Raw genomic sequence first — 21,485 nt, forward strand, 5'->3', positions numbered from 1 at the left:
TGCGGCTGAGAGCGCGGGAACGAGGGAGCAGACTCGGCTGACCTGAGCCACTGAGGGACCCGGAGGGCGGGACCTGCGGGGGCTGGGGCCGCATAGAGGGCAGCCCCCCACGGCCTAAGGGTGAGGGAAATGCTAGCATGAGAAACCGAGGACAGACCCCCCCAACAGCCCTGCCTTGCCGCGGGGTGTGGGGACAGGGCGTAAGGTGGCGGTGTCTGAATGACAGGTACAGGGGGCCTGGTTATAAGTGAGGAAGGCACTTAATCCTGTTCACTTTCACGCCAGCATTCTGAGCTTTGCATTCTGGTTCAGAAACACAGCGCCCAGCAAACTTGACTGAATGGAAAAAGAGATTTCAAGAGCGTGTGGAGCGTTTCCCTCCTGACTCTTTTCCCAAAATATACCTGCACCAGGTGGAGAACTTGCTTGGGGGTCTTCGTGTTACCAGGAATGAGAGATGTATGAGGAGGAAGAGTCATGTGATATCCATAGATAGTTAGGGCGTAGATGAGCTCCTTTAATCCACACGACCACTTGTACCCATTTTACAGATTAATTGGGGCACAGATCCGTAAATATTCCCCTGTGTCACATACCTAATAATTATCTTAGTTTTTTTTTTTTTTTTAGATTGATTTATTTGAGAGGTAGAGTTACAGACAGTGAGAGGGAGAGACTGAGAGAAAGTCACTCCCCAAATGGCTGCAACGGCCGGAGCTGCGCCAGTCCGAATCCAGGAGCCAGGAGCTTCTTCCAGGTCTCCCCCGCAGGTGCAGGAGCCCTAGCACTTGGGCCATCTTCCACTGCTTTTCTAGACCATAGCAGGAAGTTGGATCGGAAGTGGAGCAGCCGGGACTCGAACCGGCGGCCACATGGGATGCCGATGCGGCCAGTGGAGGCTTAGCCCAGTATGCCACAGCGCCAGCTGTGTTGGTAACTTTAAGGAATTGTTTGCTGTTCCTGCTCCAGTAATGTTACCCATAATTTTTTTTAAAATTTTCTAAAACTATGTCAACAGGAAATCTTATTGGCAGAGCTATCTTGATGATAAGAATTGCTTGTATGTTTTGAGCACCCAAGGTCTCCCACATGGGTGCATGGGCCCAAGCACTTGGGCCATTCTCTGCTGCTTTCCCAAGCACATTTTTCCCAAGCATATTTCTCCAGTATGGGATGCCAGCATCGCACTCAGTGGTGCACCCTGCCACACCACACTGCTGGCCCTGGCGCATGTGCTTCATGTGTATTCTTCTTTTTTTTTTTTTTAAATTAAACATTTATTTATCTTGAAGAGTGACAGAGAGGGAGAGACAGAGCAAGAGATCCTCCATCCGTTGGGTCACTCCCCAAAATGCCACAGGACACCAGGGCTGGGCCAGGCTGAAGTCCGGAGCTTGGAACTTCATCTGGGTCTCCTACAAGGTTAGCAAGGGCCCAAGTACCTAGACCATTTTCCACTGTTTTCCCAGGCACATTAACAATTCAATACTCACAATTATTGCCTCTGTAAGAATCAAAACTGAGCACAGAGAGGTACATTAACTTGGCTTAGCTATGAGGCAAGTAGGAGGCAACTCACAGATTCAGACTGAAGTAGTCTTATTCCAGGGATCAAGTTCTTAAGCACTGTTATACCACTTCATAAACTATTGGCTTGAAGATATAATTAGTATTATGTCATTAAGATCTACATTAAATGAATTCCTAATTAGGTTATTGTGGACTCAGTAACAAAAATTGTCCTTTGCCTATTTATGACCACATTTATGGGCATATAAAGATGGCATCAGGGGCCAGCACTGTGGCGTAGCGGGTAAAGCTGCTGCCTACAGTGTCCACATCCCATATGGGTGCCAGTTCTAATCCTGGGTGCTGCACTTCCAATCCAGCTCTCTGCTACGGTCTGGGAAAGCAGTGGAAGATGGCCCAAGTCCTTGGGCCCCTACACCCACATGGGATACCCGGAGGAAGCTCCTGGCTTCGGATCAGCGCATTTCCGGGCGTTGCGGCAAATTAGGGAGTGAGCCAGCGGATGGAAGACTTTCTCTCTCTCTCCTCTCTCTCTCTCTCCTTCTCTCTCTCTGCCTTTCCTTCTCTCTCTATGTAACTCTGACTTCCAAATAAATAAATAAAATTTAAAAAAAAGATGGCATCAACCAAAGACAATAGTTACAATGTGAATATGTGATGTGTTATAAGTTGCTTTGGAATGGTAGCTTTATCTGATTTTGTGTACTTTTTAAATCTCAGAATGTTAGCACAGTACTTGGGGTATAGTAGGTGTTCATTAAAAGTTGATTGATTTGGGGCTGGCACTGTGGCAGAGCAGGTAAAGCTGCCACCTGCAGTGCCAGCATCCTATATGGGCACGGGTTCTAGTCCAGGCTGCTTCACTTCCAATCCAGCTCTCTGCTATGGCCTGGGAAAACAGTAGAAGGTGTCCCAAGTGCTTGGACCCTGGCACCCATGTAGGAGACCCAGAAGACACTCCAGGCTCTGGCTTCAGATAGGCCCAGCTCTGGCCACTGTGGCCATTTGAGGAATGAACCAACGGATGGAAGACCGACTCTCACTCTGTCTATATCTGTCTGTCTGTCTATCCATCCATCCATCTCTGCCTCTCTGGGCCTATCTGCTGATTTTCCCAGGCCATTAGCAGGGAACTGGATCAGAACTGAAGCAGCCAGGGCTAACACTGTGGCGCAGTGTGTTAAAGCCAGCCTGCAGTGCTGGCATCCCATATGAGCGCCAGTGCAAGTCTCAGCTGCTCCTCTTCCAATCCAGCTCTCTGCTGTGGCCTGAGAAAGCAGTGGAAGGTGGCCCAACTCCTTGGCCCAACTGGATCCCTACACCTACGTGGGAGACCTGGAGGGGGGCTCTTGGCTCCTGGCTTTGGATCAGCTCAGGTCTGGCCATTGTGGTCATTTGGGGAGTGAACCAGTAGAATGGAAGATCTCTCTCTTTTTCTACCTCTCTCTGTAATTCTGTCTTTCAAATAAATAAAATAAATCTAAAAAAAAAAAAAAAAAAAAAAAAACTGGAGCAGCTAGGACAGCAACCAGTGCCCATATGGGATGCCACAGGTGGCAGCTTTACCTGCTATGCCACAGTACTGGCGCTGAATTTAATATTCTTGTGCATTGTTCGTGGCACTATGAAATAATATCACAATTGCTCTAAAAATCGAACAAATAACATATGATCAAGCAATTCCAGCTTCTGGGTATATACCAAAAAGAAGTAAAGCAAGGACTCAAATGATATTTTTACATACTTTTTTTCCCCAAGATTTATTTATTTGAAAGGCAAAGTTGCAGAAGGAGAGAAAGAGAGAGGGAGGGAGGGAAAGGGAGGAAGATCTTCCATTCACTGATTGATTCCCCAAATGGCCACAATGGCCAGAGCTTGGACGATCTGAAACTAGGAGCCAGGGACTTCTTCCGGGTCTCCCATGTTGGCACAGGGATCAAGCACTTGGACCATCTTCTACTGCTTCCCAGGCCGTAGCAGTGAGCTGGATCAGAAGTGGAGCAACCAGGACTAGAACTGGCACCCATATGGGATGCCGGCACTACAGGCGGTAGCTTTACCTGCTACACCACAGCGCCAGCCCCTAAACACATGTTTATAGAACATTATTCATAATAACCCAAAGGCAGTAGCAGGGCTGGAGCTATGGTGTCGTAGGCTAAGCCTCTCTGCCTGCGGTGCTGGCATCCCTTGTGGGCAATGGTCCAAGTCCTGGCTGCTCCACTTCCAGTCCAGCTTTTGCTTATGGCCTAGGAAAGCAGCGGAGGATGGCGTGGATGCTTGGGCCCCTGCACTCACGTGGGAGACCTGGAGGAGGCTTCTGGCTCCTGGATTTGGATTGGCCAGCTCCAGCTGTTACAGTGATTTGTGAACCAGTGGATGAAAGGCACCTCTCTCTCTCTCTCTCTCTCTCTCTCTCTCTCTCTCTCTCTCTTCACTCCCCTCCCATAACTCTGCCTCTCAAATAAATAAATGAATCTTTAAAAAAAAAAAAAAAGAAAAAAGAAACAAAGAAACAAATAGTAGTAGCGACCAAAATGTCCATCTAGGAATAAAAGGATAAACAAAATGTGGAATATACAAATAATGGAATATTATTCACCTTAAAAAGGAAGGAAATTCTGGTACATGCTGTTAAAGTTGGCTGAACTTCTTGAATACATTGTCCCAGACATTTTTTTCTACTTGAGCTGCTATAAAACTTCTGTGTAGCATATTAGGCTGTCATTTCACCTTCATTTAAATTAAAAATAACAAATATAAGTGAACTTATATGGACAGTTATATAGTGATTTTTACAGATTATAGACTGCTTATATTAATTTTAGATTTTTATTAGATTTTTATTTAGATTTTTATTCTTATTGGTAGGGGGAAAATTTCTTATAAATCCTAAGGATATGTCTGAGAAACTACTGGAGTTTGCAGACCCCAATTTGAGCAGTATTCTTAAAGTTTTTTGTAATCCAACAAACCCTCATATGGACCTAGGCCATCCCAGAAGATTGCATAAGAAGCAGGTAACAGTGGCTGTCTCTGGGAAGGTGGACTTTTTTTAATGTATACCACTTAGTATTGTTTGAATTCTTTACCTTGTGTCACCTATTTTAGTAATAAAATAATCAGTAATAAGGTTGGGGATGGAGAATGACACCTTTGTAGTGGTTTGGAAATACCTTTGCCACCTAGAACTTGGCAACCTTAAGAAAGGAAAATATAGGTCGGTGCTGCGGCTCACTAAGCTAATCTTCCGTCTGCGGCGCTGGCACCCCGGGTTCTAGTACTGGTCATACTGGTCAGGGTGCCAGTTCTGTCCCGGTTGCTCCTCTTCCAGTCCAGCTCTCTGCTGTGGCCTGGGAAGGCAGTGGAGGATGGCCCAAGTGCTTGGGCCCCTGCACTCACATGGGAGACCAGGAGGAAGCTCCTGGCTCCTGGCTTCAGATTGGTGCAGTGCGCCGGCCGTAGAGTGCTGGCCATAGAGGCCATTTGGGGGTCGAACCAATGGAAGGAAGACCTTTCTCTCTGTCTCTCTCACTCTCACTATCACTCTCTCACTCTCTCACTGTCTAACTCTGCCTGTCAAAAAAAAAAAAAAAAAAAAGGAAAAGATAAATACTGTGAAGCAGCTGAGATGAGGAACAGTACCTCAGTGTTTCTGCCCTTTCTCTCCTCTGCAGGTGTCACAGGACTTCCCATTTCTCCACCCCAGTGAGACGAGCGTCCTGAATCGACTCTGCCGGCTTGGCACAGACTATATTCGCTTCACAGAGTTCATTGAACAGTACACTGGCCATGTGCAGCAGCAGGTAGGTTCCTGTTCTCTGGAAAATGGATGAGAGTACTTCAAAAAGTTCATGGAAAGTGCACATTATGAGAAAATTTCATGGATGCACCAAAATGAACTTACCTTTTAATGCCATTTGTTTCCCACAGATTGTTCAGAATTACTTATTTTTTAAAAGGATTTACTGGGGCTGGCGCTGTGGTGTAGTGGGTTAAAGCCCTGGCCTGAAGTGCCAGCATCCCATATGGGTGCTGTTCTAGTCCTGGCTGCTCCACTTCCGATCCAGCTCTGCTGTGGCCTGGGATAGCAGTAGAAGATGGCCCAAGTGTTTGGGCCCCTGTACCCACATTGGAGACCTGGAAGAAGCTCCTGGCTCCTGACTTCGGATTGGCACAGCTCCGGCCGTTGCAGGCATTTGGGGAGTAAACCAGCGTATGGAAGACCTCTCTCTCTGTCTACCTCTCTCTCTAACTTTGTCTTTCAAATAAATAAATAAATAAATAAAAAGATTTATTATTTTACTAGAGAGGCAGAGGCAGAGAGAGATCTTCCATCTGCTGATTCATTCATTCCCCTAAATGGCTGCAACGGCTAGACCTGGGCCAATCCAAAGCCAGAAGCTTCTTCCAGGTCTCCCATATGGGTGCAAGGGCCCAAGGACTTGAACTGCCTTCTCCTGCTTTCTCAGGCACATTAGCAGGCAGCTGGATTGAAGTAGAGCAGCCAGGACTTGAACTGGCGCCTATTCGGGATGCTGGCACTGCAGTCAGCGGCTACGCCACAGCACTCACCCCTATTTATTTATTTATTTATTGAGAGGCTAATGGAGCACTCCTTTCTGCTGGTTGACTCTCCAAATGCCTACAGTGGATAGGGCTGGACTGGGGCCCAAGCCAGGAGCTAGGAACTCAATCCAGGTGTCCCATGTGGATCACAGGGATCCAGTTATTAGAGCCATCACTACTGCCTCCCAAGGTCTGCACCAGCAGGAAGCTGGAATCAGGAGCAGAGCTAGGACTTGACTCCAGGCACTCCAATGTGGGATGTGTGTTGCCCTTGATTTCTCAACAATGTTGCAGTGGATTGGTTTCTGAGAGGAGCAGCGTGGTGGGGGCAAGAGGCGCGGAGTCACCACACAGACCCTGGGAGTCGGGTGAAAGCAGGCTTGAGGTGAGCAGCCCGCAGACTCGTTTATTACAGTTGGAACAACATCTTATATAGCCAAGACCAGCCAATCTGGTCAAGGAGCGGTCTATGCCCCAACCAATCACAGCCTGTTGCCAGGCAGGCTCTGTTGCCAGGTGGGTTTCAAAGCCATTCCTGAGTAACTGACACTCGCTTGCCAGTGGCCACCTTGGCATGGCCTTCTCATTCCACCACAGAGGTGGATGTCTTGTTTTTTAAGATTTATTTGCTTATTTGAAAGCCAAAGTTACAGAGATAGAGGGAAAGGCAGAGATCTGATGTCTCACTGCCCAGATGGCTGTGATTGCCAGGGCTGGGCCGGGTTTAAGTCAGAAGCTTCATCTGGGTCTCCCCCATGGTGGCAGGAGCCCAAACAAGTGGGTCGTCTTCTGCTAATTTCCCAGGCCATTAGTAGGAGCTGGATCAGAAGTGGAACAGCTGGGAAACCAACCAGTGCTCATATGGGATGCTAGCATCACAGACGCAGCTGTACTTGCTACGCCGTAATACTGGTCCACAGTTGCAGTTGTCTTAACCCTTGTTGTAACTGTTAGGCCAGAAATGTGTCCCTCCATGAACTTCTTTGAAGTATACTTGTACACCTCTAGAGGGCATGAGCTGTGTCAAATTTTCAGTGAATTCCCTGGTAATTCATATGAAATAAGTTATGCATTTTTGTGTCACTGGAAATATTCAAGTGATGGCAAGAATCTAATTTTTTAAAATTTGTACTTTCATTTTATCTGAAAGACAGAGACAGAAACAGAGAAAGATCTTCCATCTACTGGTTCACTCCCCAGATGCCTGCAATAGCCAAGGCTGGGCCAGGTCAAAGCCAATAGCCCAGAACTCAGGCTGAGACTCCCATGTAAGGGATAGTACTGGAGTCACTTGCTGCTTTTTTTTTTTTTTTTTTTTTTAAGGATTTATTTATTTGAAAGTCAGAGTTACACAGAGAGAAGAGACACAGAGAAAGAGAGAGGTCTTCCATCTGATGGTTCACTCCCCAATTGGCCGCAACGGCAGGAGCTGTGCCAATCCAGAGCCAGGATCTTCTTCCGGGTCTCCCACGTGGGTGCAGGGGCCCAGGGATTTGGGCCATCTTGTACTGCTTTCCCAGGCCATAGCAAAGAGCTGGATGGGAAATGGAGTAGCTGGGTCTCAAACCGGTGCCAATATGGGATGCTGGTGCTTCAGGCAAGGGCGTTAACCCGCTGCACTACAGCACCGGCCCACCTGCTGCTTTCTAAAATGTTCAGTAATATGAAGCTGGAAGTAGAGACTTAGCCAGAACTTGAACCCAGGCACTCTGATATGGGATGTGAGTGTTCCAAGCAGTATCTTAACCACTGTACCAAATGCTTGCCCACTGGAATTACTTTTTATATGTAATACTTTAAAAGGGCATGTCCCCTATTCATGCAACTGTGGGTTTTTTTCTCACATGTGAATTCCTGCTTCCCCCAGTTCTAAAGATACCTATAGTACCTCTCCCTTTTTTTCTTTTTTTGAAAGTTAAAAAAAATACTCATTTTCTCTTATTTGATGATAAATTAAGACATTCATTTCTCTGGCTGGTTGTAGCCCGTCTATTCTGTCTGTTTCCCCTCCGTGTCACACAGTTTCTGAAGCTGTAAACGTTTATCTTCAGGAACTCCTGGTATCCCTTGCTTCAGTGTGCTTACTAACTCCTCACCCCAGGCTTCCTACCACGTTTGTGGCTTAATTCTGCTGTTCTATCTATGACTACCAGAGCCTCTTCTCCCAAACCAAGTCATAGCCAGAGATACTAGTCGTCAGAGCCTCAAGTCTGCTGTTAACCACATCACCCATATAAAACCACGTAAGAAGCTCCTACAGAAGCTTTCAGATATCCTGAAAGACAAGCTGTTGTTGTGTAAAACCTCTTGCTGAGAGTCTCTTAGCTCCCCATGCTGCTGTCAGATTCAAGTTCTTGATGGATTCCCAAGCCAGGCCTAGAAGGGGCATTGGAAGAATTGAGATAATTTTATTTGTTGAGTAAATAAGTAAAGGTTCCTCTGAGGAACTGTGCAGGAAGCTGAGCTATAGAGAAGAATGAAGTGTGGTTCCTGCCTTCTGGAAGCTCTTGGTCTAGTGAGGGGCACATTTGAATAGAGGAACAATGCAAGCCCTAAGTAGAGATGTTACGTAGGACAGCAAGGTGGAACTGTTCCCTTGGGAGAGTCAGAAAGGACTTTGTAGAGAAGCTGTGCTTGAGCTGGGTCCTTTGTTTGTTGCAAAGATGAGGTGCATCAGGTTTCAGGGCCTGAGCTGAAAAGTCAACTTCCTTTTGTTTGATTTCAGGATCACCACCCATCTCAACAAGGCCAAGGTGGGTTACATGGGATCTACCTGAGAGCCTTCTGCACAGGGCTGGATTCGGTTTTGCAGCCTTATCGACAAGCACTGCTTGATTTGGAACAAGAGGTGAGAAAGAGGAGATATAGGAAACAGTACTTCTGGGGCAACAAATTAAGGCCAGTTCTTGAATGTGAAATGCCCTCTGATAAGGTCAGGTAGTTAAAAATGTGTAATTCTGTAAGGTATTCTTCTCTCTCTGATCGTAGCTGAAGCCATGATCAAAATGGCTTACAGATTGTACCCAAGGCTCCTGAATAAGTTTATAGGGGTCCTGGCTTTGGTTTCTTTATCACCTATAAGTGAGAATTAATAATCTATTAATTACCAATTCTCTGTAGCTTAAAACTAATAATAAGCCCATTCTCAGTTTCTTTCCTAGCTGCATAGGTCAAGTTGATTTATTTTGTGTGTCACCCTAATTACATGTTTCTTATTGCAGTTCCTGGCTGACCCCCATCTTTCCATATCACATGTCAATTATTCCTTGGATCAGGTATGCTGACCAAATAATGCCCAAAAGGTCTTAGAATCTGTAGATACTTCTAGAATAACCTAACTTACAACTCTGTTAAAGGACTTTTTTCCTTCTGGATTGAGAGTCCAACATTTTATGTTTTGTGCATTTTATATGCTTTACTAGATCAGAACTATTCAAACAATTCCAAATTTAGTTGACACTTAATGTCATATGTAAATCTCCATACTACATCAGTATTGGTAGTGATGCCAGCCTCAGAGAAACTGCTTCCATCTGCCATCTAGTTCCTGTTCGCGGCCAAACCCCATGTCCAGTTGCCTTAGATACTGACCTTGACTGTGGTATTGGTGAGTTGATTTTTCCCCTTGCATTCGATTACACACCCTCCTCATTCTCTGTTTTGCAGTTCCAGCTCCTGTTCCCCTCTGTGATGGTTGTAGTAGAGCAGATTAAAAGTCAAAAGGTGAGAATTTCCTCTTACTTTCGTAAGCACTGAGGAGTTGTCAGTAAAATTAATTTTGCTTAAATTCTTTTCAGAGAACCCTAGTTCTCAGTGGTTTTTACGTGTTAGTTCATTCATCTGAGATCTGCTTACAGATCATGCAGAGTGTCAGAAATATAAAAATAGCATATGACCCTGTCCTTAAGAAGTTCCTAGTTGAGAAGGCAGAGTGAGTGTTAATAGGTGTACCCAAAGATGTTGTTGGATCAGGAAAAAATGTTAGGAATATTTGGAGATGAGAGCAAAGGGTTTTACTAAGGGTTTAGAAGTGTTGGGTAGGGATAGGCTTTGTGGCTTAGTGGGTAAAGCTGATATCTGCAGTACTGGCATCCCATATGGGTGCTGGTTCCAGTCCTGGCTGCTCCACTTCCAACCCAGCTCTCTGCTAATGAGCCTGGGAAAGGAACGGAAGATGGCCCAAGTACTTGAGTACCTGCATCCACGTGGGAGACCCGCATGAAGCTCCTGGCTCCTCTCTTCATCCGGACAAAGCCCTGGCTGTTGCAGCCGTTTAGAGAGTGAACCAAAAGATGGAAGTCTTCTCTCTGTAACTCTGCCTTTCAAATAAATAAAATCTTTAAGAATAAATAAGTATATGGAGCTGGCACTGTGGCATGGTGGGTAAAGTCACTGCCTGCAGCACCAGAATCTATATGGGCTCCAGTTCAAGTCCCAACTGCTCCACTTTTGATCCAACTCCCTGCTAATATCCTAAGAAAGCAGCAGAGAATGGCCCAAGTGCTTGGGCCTCTGCCACCTGTGTGGGAGACCCAGCGGAAACTCCTGGCTTTGGTCTGGCCCACGCGCTGACTGTTGTGGCCATCTGGGGAATGAAACAGCAGATAGAAGATCTCTTTCACTGTCTCTCCCTCTCTTTCTTTCTTTTTTTTTTTTTTTTTAAGATTTATTTATTTATTTATTTGAAAAGCAGAGGCAGAGAGAAGGGTCTTTTTAAAGTTTTTTATTATTATTATTTATTTGAAAGGCAGAGTTACACAGAGAGAGGAGAGGCAGAGAGAGAGAGGGAGAGGTCTTCCCACCCGATGGTTCACTCCCCAATGGCTGCGACAGCCGGAGCTGTGCCAATCTGAAGCCAGGAGCTTCTTCCAGGTTGCCCATGCGGGGGCAGGGTCCCAAGGACTCAGGCCATCTTCTATTGCTTTCCCAAACCATAGCAGAGAACTGGATAGGAAGTGAGCAGCTAGGACTCGAACTGGCGCCTAATGGGATGCCAGCACTGCAGGTGGCGGCTTTACCCGCTATGCCACAGTGCCGGCCCCTCCCTCTCTTTCTATAACTCTGACTTTCAAAAAAATAAATCATAAAAAAAGTGTAGGGTATGGATCTTGAGAAGGAGAATGTTAATTCTTAGAAAGTAATAGGTTTGTATGGTTCATCATACATCACTGGGTGAAGCCCAGATGTTTATTAGTTAAATATGGCTATTTTTTTTTAAAGATTTATTGTATTTATTTGAAAGAGTTACAGAGAGTGAGGGAGAGGTAGAAATCTTCCACTTGCTCGTTCACTCCCCCAAATGGCTGTAATGTCAGGGCTGGGCCAGGCTGAAGCCAGGAGCCAGGAGCTTCTTCTGGGTCTCCCACATGGGGTCAGGGGCCCAACCACTTGGGCCATCCTCCACTGCTTTCCTAGGCACACTGACAGGGGACTGGATTGGAAATGGAGCAGCCAGGACTTGAACTGTCACCCATATGGGCTGCGGACATCAAAGGCAGCAGCTTTACCTGCTATGCCACAACACCAGCCTCCCCTCCCCCCACACTATTTTTTTTAAGTAAATATGCCTATTTTTAAAAGGATTTATTTATTTATTTGAAAGACAGAGTGACAGAAAGGGAGACAGAGAGAGATCTTCTTCTTTATAGTTTACTCCCCAAATGGCTACAACAGCTAGGGCTGTGCCAAGCTGAAGCCAGGAGATCCATTCTAGTCTCCTATGTGGGTGTCAGTGACCTGAGCACTTGGGCCTTGGACCATCATCCTTTGCCTTCCCAGACACATTAGCAGGAAGCTGGATCTGAAGCAGTACAGCTGGCACTTTGATATATAGGATGCAGGCATTTCCCACAATGCCTTCCACAAATACACCTTTTTTTTTTTTATTTATTTGAAAGTCAAAGTTAGAGAGAGAAGGCGAGGCGGGGGGGGGGGGGGGGTTCACTCCCCAGCTGGTCGCAACGGCCAGAGCTGCACCAATCCAAAGCCAGGAACCAGGAGCTGCTTCCGGGTTTCCCACGTAGGGGCAGAGTCCCAAGGACTTGGGCCATCTTCTTCTGCTTTCCCAGGCCATGGCAGAAAGCTGGATCAGAGGTGGAGCAGCTGGGACTTGAACCATCACCCATATGAGATGCCAACACTGTAGGCTGTGGCTTTACCCACTATGCCACAGCGCCAGTATGCCTGTTCTTGTAGCAAGTTTTATCATAGTCATTGAAAAGTTAGTCAGGATCAGGAAAATATCTTTTCTGGATTGAGTTAACAGGAATAAATCCTTCACGATTTAACATTAGAAGAAGGCTCTGCTCTCCTATTGAATTTACTGAATCGACCCATGTATTAAACATGTTTAATTCAGTTCTGCATGTTTTTAGGCTCTTAGATTTGTGCCCTTGCTTTTTGGGATGTTCACGTTGATGAATGTAATTACTTAATCAGTTAACTTGCCACATTGCTGCTTTACTTTTCTGCTGCATATGTATAGGTTTATTCATCCTCTGCCAGCAGAGCCAGTAGGGAGGTGCTTTTTGACCCTTCGAAGCTGATTGCCCTCATCAAAGACAACATCCAGGCACTGTGCGTGGTGCCTTATGTATATTATCATATTGAGTCCTTTAAAAGGTTCAGTAGGTTAAGGAAACCGAGGGTCAGCCGTGAAGGTACAAGGTAGAGTAGGGATCTCTGTCAATCATGGCATAAGGTTGCACGTCCACATTTGACTTTTTACATCCACTGACTGCAGGGAAGGAGAGGGGAAACTGAATAGAGGAATTGAGGTAGGTGAGTGTTCTATTCTGGCAGAATAGAGGTAGAGAAACCAGCTTGCTAATGCTCCCCAGAGTTAAAAAACAAGGGGCAAAAGTATGGGCTGAAGATGATAATGGGGACTGATTATAAACAGCCACACAGGTATGCTTTGGGTCATGTAAATATTACAAAACTGGATTATGGTGATGATTGCACAAAGCTGTAAATTTATTATGGTTAAAATATTATGCTTAAAATGGTGAGTTTTTAAACATGTAAATTATGCCTCACAGTGGTAAAAATATAAATAAATAAAGGAACCTGAAGGACACAGGCCTCAGAATTGGAATATCAGTATATTCCATGTAAGCAGTCTGAATAAGGCCTGAGCTTGAAATGGGAGCTTTGGTGTTCAGCCCAAATGATTCTGGTTTCCTTAGTGCATTGTTTCTCAAGTTTCACTGCACTGGAATCTTCTGGAGGGTTTGTTCAGACGTATTGCTGGCCCCGTTAAAGACTTTGCATTTCTAACAAGTCCCCTTATTTGAAATGAGACTGAGTGGAGGAAGGCGGTCCATCTTTTTGGAAACCACTGTAGATAACTGATGTGAGAAAGTCTATCCCCATTCTCTGTGAGGTTGTGCACTACTGAGTGAATAAAGAATATGAGTTTGTATTGCATGAACTGTTAAAACAGAATCCAGTTTGACAAGGCATATTTTGCAGATTCATGGTTGTCAGATCCTGGAAACAGTCTACAAACACAGCTGTGGAGGGCTGCCTCCTGTTCGAAGTGCACTAGTAAAGTAAGTCATGGCTTATTTGGTGGTGAGAGGTGGTCAAGTGACTTGACTTCTCACATGTCTCATTTTCAGGTCATTTCAGGTTTCGCTCAGGAAAGTCATGACCAGAGCAGAAAAAGCCCCATGAACAGAGGAGCCCCTGTAATCCTTAGGCTACCTCAGGCGTTGCAAAGGCAGGGTTATAAAGTATCAAGTATCAAAGCCAGGAATTTGCTGCCCAGATGACCTTGTAACAATCCTTTTTCATTTTGGAGTCCATTATCCTTGCAGGGTTTCCATTACATGTGTCAGATATAGCTTGTTATGTCTAGACATCTCTGTTATTTGAGTGAAATTTTCAAATCAAGATACTTAGAAATATTCATGCTTCGTAATCATAATCCTACTCGTAGGAATTCTATTCTAACAAAATTATTGAAAATTATTGAAAATTGGCACTGGGCCCCAAGGACCCATCAAGCATTTTTATAGTAATGTTTACTGTATCAGGAAATAGACCAGCAGTAGAAGAAAAGCCAAATAAAGATATAGTGACTTAATAGACTGTAAGGCTATTAAAATTATAAATACTGTAATACTTTACAAAAGTACTTTTTGTATAGTATTAAAAAATTAGGGCTGATGTGGCACAGTGGATTAAGCCAACATTTGTGACACCAGCATCTCATCTAAGAGTGCCAGTTCAAGTGCCAGCTACTCTGTTTCCAGTCTAGCTACCTGCTAATGTACCTGGGAAGACAGCAGAAGATGACCCAAGTACAAGGGATATCTGGATGGAATTCTTGGCTCCTGGCTTTTGCTTGGCCCAACCCTGACCATTGCAGGCATTTGGGGAGTGGACAAGCAAACGGAAGATGTCTCTCTGTGTGTCACTGTCTTTCAGCTAAGTAAATAAATATTTTTTAGAGATACTAAAAAATTATACAAAGTTGTATTTGTCTTACAGTTATGGGCACACACAAGTAAATGTACGATGTGATCTAAAGCCACCCATTAGATCTTCCTGTTACTCTCAAACTCATTTTTAAGAAAGAGACCATGGCATTAACCACAAATTATAATAAATGTTCTCTGAGGCCCTTCACAGTTCTTTTTATTCTTTTTCCTTTTTTGAAAGACAGAAGACAAACAGAGTAAGTTCCCATCTGGTGGTTTACTCCTCAAATGCCTGAAATAGCTGAAGCTGCAGTCAAGGTCTCTCCTACCTCCCCGGGTCTGCACTGGCAGGAATCTGGAGTTGGAAGCTGGAGCTGGGACTTGAACCCAGATACTATGACATCAGATACAATTGGTCCAAGGCCAAATGCATCCCTCCTTCACAACTCTTAAGCTTCACTATTACTGCTATACAGGTAAACCCTCAGCAGAGCAAGGAACTTTCCAGTACGTGCTTTAGAGACTTAATTTTCTATTATTTCTTTAAAACATAAGATACTGTTTAGATATATAATAAATATATATTTATAATATTTTTGACAGGCAGAGTTAGAGAGAGAGAGACAGAGAGAAAGGTCTTCCTTCCGTTGGTTCACTCCCCTAATGGCTGCTGCGGCCGGCGCACTGCACCAATCCGAAGTCAGGTGCTTCCTTCTGGTCTCCCATGCGGGTGCAGGGCACAAGCACTTGGGCCATCCTCCACTGCCTTCCCAAGCCACAGCAGAGACTGGACTGGAAAAGGAGCAACTGGGATTAGAACCCGGCGCCTCAACCGGGACTAGAACCCGGGGTACCGGCGCCGCAGGTGGAGGATTAGCCTAGTGAGCCACAGTGCTGGCCTATTTATAATATTATATAGATAACATATACACACACACACATTATATGTTTTCAGGGATCAGTATGTATGGTGCTTATGTATTGAATCTTCTTACTTGTGTGATTCCAACAAAAACAAACCAGTTAATGCTATATTAGCCAAAAAGAGACTATTAAATCCACTTAATTATTTTCAAGATCCATCAATTTTTTTTTGAAAGTTTTTTTAATTTATTTGAATGGTGGAGTTACAGAGACAGAAGACTTCCATCCGCTGGTCCACTCCCTAAATGGCCACAACAGCCAGAGCTGGACCAGGCCAAAGCCAGGAGCCACGAGCTTCCTCTGGGTCTCCCACATGGGTGCAGGGGCTCCAACACTTGGGCCATCCTCTGCTGCCTTCCCACATTAGCAGGGAATTAGGCCAGAAGTGGGGCAGCTGAGACTCAAACCAGCACCCATGTGGGAGGCTGGCACTGCAGGCAGCAGCCTGACCTGCTATGCCACAGCACTGGCCCCCAAGGACCCATCAATTTTTAAACTTACTTTACACAAAAGAAAGAAAAATAGTGTACTTATCCTCAAAGAATTATCTGAACATTTACTGAAATTTCAAACTTTAATATGTGGACTGCCAGAATGGAAATTTAATTGCTTAGTCCATCCATAAACATTTAAATTAAAATAGCACAATTATTTTTAACTTAATTGGTTATTTCCCTTATGACTCATCAAACTCTCAGGCCTCTGTTTATCTGGTCACAGTTGAAAGCATTTCCTCTGTGGCATTTGTGGGGTTTAGTCTTTTGTAAATGGACTTTCAAGGCTCTTGCTTTCCCCTCCTCAGAATCCTGGCTGTGTGTCATGGGGTCATGTACAAACAGCTCTCAGCCTGGATGTTACATGGACTCCTCCTAGACCAGTACGAAGAGTTCTTCATCAAACAGGGTCCCTCTTCTGGTAACCTCAATGCTCAGCCAGAAGAGGACGAGGAGGATCTAGGCATCGGGGGACTGACAGGAAAACAGCTGCGGGAACTCCAGGACTTGGTGAGAGTGCAGCAGGAAGCCCAGTGTGCTCCTGCCAGGGGTCAGAGAAGTTGACAGTCAGTGATCTTTTGCCTCCTCAGCTCATCCCGGCCTGGCAACCTTCCATCAGTTCTTGAAATGCAACTTTGGACTTTATATTAACTAATGTGAGACGGCAGAATAGAAATGTTTGTCAGCTTCTTTCCATCTCCCTTTTTTCCAGGATGGCCCATTAAGAGGTTAATACTATGTTTTGCCTTTGGGAACGATAACTTCCCTGTAGCTTTTGAATAGTATGGAGTTTTGATCAAACTTCTTAAAGTCCTCTTCGTTCATCTACCCCTCTACACATTCACTCACTCCCCGTTACAGCATCTCATTGAATGCCTGTATGCGCCAGGCTCTGTGCTGTGTGCCACAGCTACATAGACAGATATAATGTAGTAGTCATGGTTTAGAGGAAGATAACAGGAAGTAAACAGTTACTAGTGTTCTAAATGCTCTGAAAGAGTGAGTGTTCTGGAACATGATTTGGGGATAGAATCTTAGAATAACTAGAGAAGGCTTTTCCAGTGGAATTTATGTCTGAATTGCAGAGGTTGGAAGAAGAGGCCAAACAATGTCCTGGCCGAGGGAACTGATGCACATAAAGGCACAGAGGTCCTGAGGACATGGCTTATTTGGGGAACCATTAGTAGTTCAGTAGAAATGGTCAAGTAAAAGCTGTAGTGTTATGTGTACACTGAGGGATGAGGGAAGGAGAGAGACAAAGGAGGTGGCAGAAAGTGAAGCTATCAGGTTAAGCAGAGGCAGGATTGTAAAGGCCCCTGTCAACAATAGGAAGGAATTTAGACTCGAACCTGAAAAGAGTTTGGAGCCACTCAAGAATTTTAGGCAAGAGAGTAACACATTCACATGTCACATTTATGACAGCTCGTGCCAGATGCTGTGTGGAGAATCGTTTCTTTAAGATTAGGATCAGAGGTATATCAACCAGTAAAGAGAGTGCTGGGAATATTTAAGTGAGAGAGAACAGTGCCTAGACTAACGGAGGGAGCTGTAACTGTGACTGTGGAAAAGAGAATGTGGAGTCAGCGGTGCTCGGGGTTTGCTGGGTATGGCTCTAGAAGGAAGTCACGATACTGCTCAAGTTTCTGCCTTCAGCAGCTGGGTGAGGCGAGAGGCTACGATACGGAATATGTATTGCTCGTGTTGAGGAAGGAAGATGGTTCAGTCTGGGCTGTTGGGCTTGAGAACTTGTAGGAACGTCCAGGAGGCTGAGACTCAATGGCAGCAGCAGTGTATCTGGGGTCCATGAGTGGCTTCAGGAGGTTCTCTGAGATGTTTACATGTGTACATTTGCTTTGAAAGTCCAACGCTTTTATGATTGCACAGAAGCCTCTGATCTAAAAAGATTAAAACTGTTGGGGTCTCCGTGGAGCTACAGAGATGAGTGGATATCTAAGAACGTGCAGAGCCGGAGGAAGAAAGGGTCTAGGGGGCTCCAGCATAGCAGACGTGTGTATGAGACCTGAAGAGAATGAAGACCAGCTCTCTCGTGTACGAGTAAGGAAACTGATGGACTGCGCAGGTTTTCACTCAGTAGTAAAGGCAGAATGAGGGTTAAAATTCCACTGTTAAAAGAGCTACTGTTACTTCCGCTGTGCCGCTCTGCTGTCTGGAGATGGAATAAATCTTTCCCACACCAGCAATTTAAGGATTGCACAACTTCAGGATTAAAATGTCCACTTCTAGAAAGTAGAGGTCATGGGATGGCAGAGTTCCTAGATATTTTCTTATTTCCCATTTCTTCGTCCTTCATCTCTGATCCGGGCTCTTTCCTTGACCAGCGCCTGATTGAGGAAGAGAACATGCTGGCACCATCTCTAAAGCAGTTTTCCCTGCGGGTGGAGATTCTGCCATCCTACATTCCAGTGAGGGTTGCTGAGAAGATCCTCTTTGTTGGAGAATCTGTCCAGATGTTCGAGAATCAAAATGTGAACCTGACTAGAAAAGGTAGGCATTTCCTCGCCCAATCCACCACATCCCCAGGGGCGCCGTCGCCTGCTCTGAGATAGTCGCGGACTGAGGGCAGCACAGTCACGACACGTTGGCCAGAGAGGCCTGCCAGGGAAAGCCCCGCCCAGAACACCTCGCCTGCGCCTGTTCTGTCATCCTTGACAGCGCCTCCTGTTCTGCAGGCTCCATTTTGAAAAACCAGGAGGACACCTTTGCGGCAGAGCTGCATCGCCTGAAGCAGCAGCCGCTCTTCAGCCTGGTGGATTTCGAGCAGGTGGTGGACCGCATCCGGAGCACCGTGGCTGAGGTTTGCCTTTCACCTGAACGTTTCAGGGGGAGAAAATTGACTAGTTTCCCAGAAAACGAATGCTTGACTTTCTTCTTGAGACAGTTAGAGCTTGGCTTGGAGAGGATTGAGAGCTAAAGGGTAATAAGTGAAAAAGAAAATAGCATTTTGTTTTTTATAATAAAGGCAAAGCTGCCTTGAGCTTTAACTAGTTAGTGGAATAAAAGGGAGATCTTAATTTTATTTCTTACCATCAGTATTTTGAGTCTTTCTATAAACTTAGCGGTAACTCTGAGGAATCAAGAGCTTAGTAGTTTACTTATCTTTCAGAGTGGCTTTATAAATTTTGATCCAGAGGCAGGCATTGTGGCGCAGTGAGTTAAACTGCCACTTAGGATGCCCGCATTTCATCTCAGTACTTGGGATCGAGTCCTGGCTACTCCACTTCCTATCAAGCTTCCTGCTGTTGTGTCTGGGAAGGCAGCAGATGATGGCCTAAGAACTTGAGTTCCTGCCACTCATGTGAGAGATCTGAATGGAATTCCAGGCTTCTGGCTTTGGCCTGTTGCAAGTGTTTGGGAAGTGAACCAATAGATGGAATGTTGGTCGGTCTCTCTTTTTCTCTCCTTATTTATCTGTCTGCCTTTCAAATACATAAGCTCTTTAAAAAAATGAATCGTGCTAGGTTGGCGCTGTGGCGCAGCATGTTAACGCCCTGTCCTAATGCGCTGACATCCCTTGTGGGTGCCAATTCTAGTCCTAGCTGCTCCTCTTCTGATCCAGCTCTCTGCTACGGCCTGGGAAAGCAGTAGAAGATGGCCCAAGTCCTTGGGCTCCTGCACCCATGTGGGAGACCCAGGAGAGGCTCCTGGCTCCTGGCACAGCTCTGGCCATTGTGGCCTTCTGGGGAGTGAACCAGCGGATGGAAGACCTCTGTCTCTGTCTCTACCTCTCTCTGTAACTCTTTTTTTTTTTTTTTTTAATATTTATTTATTTATTTGAAAGTCCGAGCTACACAGAAGAGAGACAGAGAGAGAGGTCTTCCATCCACTGGTTCACTCCCCAGTTGGCCACAATGGCCGGAGCTGCGCTGATCCTAAGCCAGGAGCTTCTTCCAGGGTGCAGGGCCAAAGGACTTGGACCACCTTCCACTGCTTTCCCAGGCCATAGCAAAGAGATGGATTGAAAGTGGAGCATGGCCGGCGCCGTGGCTCACTAGGCTAATCCTCTGCCTTGCGGCACCGGCACACCGGGTTCTAGTCCTGGTCGGAGCACCAGATTCTGTCCCAGTTGCCCCTCTTCCAGGCCAGCTCTCTACTGTGGCCCCGGAAGGCAGTGGAGGATGGCCCAAGTGCTTGGGCCCTGCATGCACATGGGAGACCAGGAGGAAGCACCTGGATCCTGGCTTCACATTGGCACAGCGCGCCGGCTGCAGCACCGGCCATAGCGACCATTTTGGGGGTAAACCAACGGAAAGAAGACGTTTCTCTCTGTCTCTCTCTCTCTCTCACTGTCTAACTCTGCCTGTCTAAAAAAAAAAAAAAAAAAAAAAAAAAAAAAAAAAAAAAATCATGCTTCCACTTAAGGACTTGATTTCCTTTTTAAAAAAAATTTATTTGAAAGACAGAGATAGATATTGAGATCTTCAATCCACTGATTCACTCTCCAAATGGCTGCAATGGCCTGGACTGGGCCTCCATTTGGGTCTCCCATGTGGGTGTAGGGGCCCAAAGACTTGGCAGTCGGCTGCTGCTTTCCCAGGCATATTCGCAGGGAGCTGGATCAGAAGCAGAGCAGCTGGGACTCAAACCAGCACTTTGATATGGAGTGCCAGCATCATAGGCAGCAGCTTACCTGGCAGTGCCACAACACTGGCCCACGTGGTAATTACTTTTTTTCCCCAAAGAAACCTTTTATTTAATGAATACAAATTTCATCAGCACAACTTTAGGAATATAGTGATTCTCGCTGCCATACCCGCCCTCCCGCCCCCCACTCCCATCCCACCTCACCTCCTACTCTCTCTCCCATTCCCTGTCCCATTTTCCATTAAGATTCATTTTCATTTAACTTTACACACAGAAAACCAACTCTATACTAAGTAAATATTTCAACAATTTGCACACAAACACACACATATAAAAAAAACTGAGAACAAGTTTTACAGTTGATCCTCGTAATACAACTCGTAATACAATCATCCCTCCACCTTTCCTGGACTTTTGGGGCCAATGTAATCCCATACAACACTTGCTTTATAAAAACCAAAGGGGGGAAAGCGAGTTGCATTTCAGCAAACCAACCTGTCAGCCAACAGACGAACCCCTGCAGCTGATTTTGAAGCATAGGCCAGCCTAGAACGCAGCACGTTAGAGTTGGCTTCTGCAACTACCAAGAAGCTTTGCCAACTCTGCAGGTTAGAAGCACAGTAATCTACCACAAGGGCGGCTTCCTCTTCTGGTCACTGTTGTAAAATCTGGTTGTGGGAGACAGAGCTATGATGTATACATAGACTATTAGATTTTAAATGACTTTGAAGTATCATAGTATTCGATTCTTTTTTTAAAGAGATTCATTTACTTGAAAGGTAGTTAGTGATAAACAGAGAAATTTCTACTATCCACTGGTTCGCTTCCCAAATGGCCACAATGGCCAGGTCTGGGCCAAACTGAAGCCAAGACCTGAAAAAGAGGGTTTTTTTTTTTTATTTTTATTTAAGATTTACTTATTTATTTGAAAAGTGAAGTT

At 45.4% G+C, this 21,485-nt stretch overlaps 1 protein-coding gene across 12 annotated transcripts in view; it reads left to right on the forward strand.

The window, feature by feature from the left end:
- Positions 1-21,485, forward strand: part of TUBGCP4 (tubulin gamma complex component 4) — a 47,620-nt gene that overhangs the window by 395 nt on the left and 25,740 nt on the right. For 5 of the 12 annotated variants that reach the window (XR_011380387.2, XR_011380386.2, XM_008268816.5 and 2 more), the window contains exons 2-9: positions 5,208-5,336; positions 8,825-8,947; positions 9,321-9,374; positions 9,766-9,822; positions 13,573-13,652; positions 16,252-16,453; positions 18,283-18,448; positions 18,634-18,758. Coding sequence is in view for 8 of the 12 variants with exons in the window: in XM_008268816.5 (XP_008267038.1) it covers positions 5,208-5,336; positions 8,825-8,947; positions 9,321-9,374; positions 9,766-9,822; positions 13,573-13,652; positions 16,252-16,453; positions 18,283-18,448; positions 18,634-18,758 (936 nt within the window). In the remaining 4 variants the exon portion in view is untranslated. Of the gene's footprint in view, positions 1-4,401; positions 4,551-5,207; positions 5,337-8,824; positions 8,948-9,320; positions 9,375-9,765; positions 9,823-13,572; positions 13,653-14,770; positions 15,002-16,251; positions 16,454-17,827; positions 17,999-18,282; positions 18,449-18,633; positions 18,759-21,485 lie in introns of those variants that run through there. The other 7 variants (XR_011380385.2, XR_016217206.1, XM_051821739.3 and 4 more) reach the window with 3 other exon arrangements.

This window comes from Oryctolagus cuniculus, chromosome 12 (genome assembly GCF_051225735.1).
Source record: "Oryctolagus cuniculus isolate XC-2025 breed Fujian yellow rabbit chromosome 12, ASM5122573v1, whole genome shotgun sequence".
NCBI classification, from domain to species: Eukaryota; Metazoa; Chordata; class Mammalia; order Lagomorpha; family Leporidae; genus Oryctolagus; species Oryctolagus cuniculus.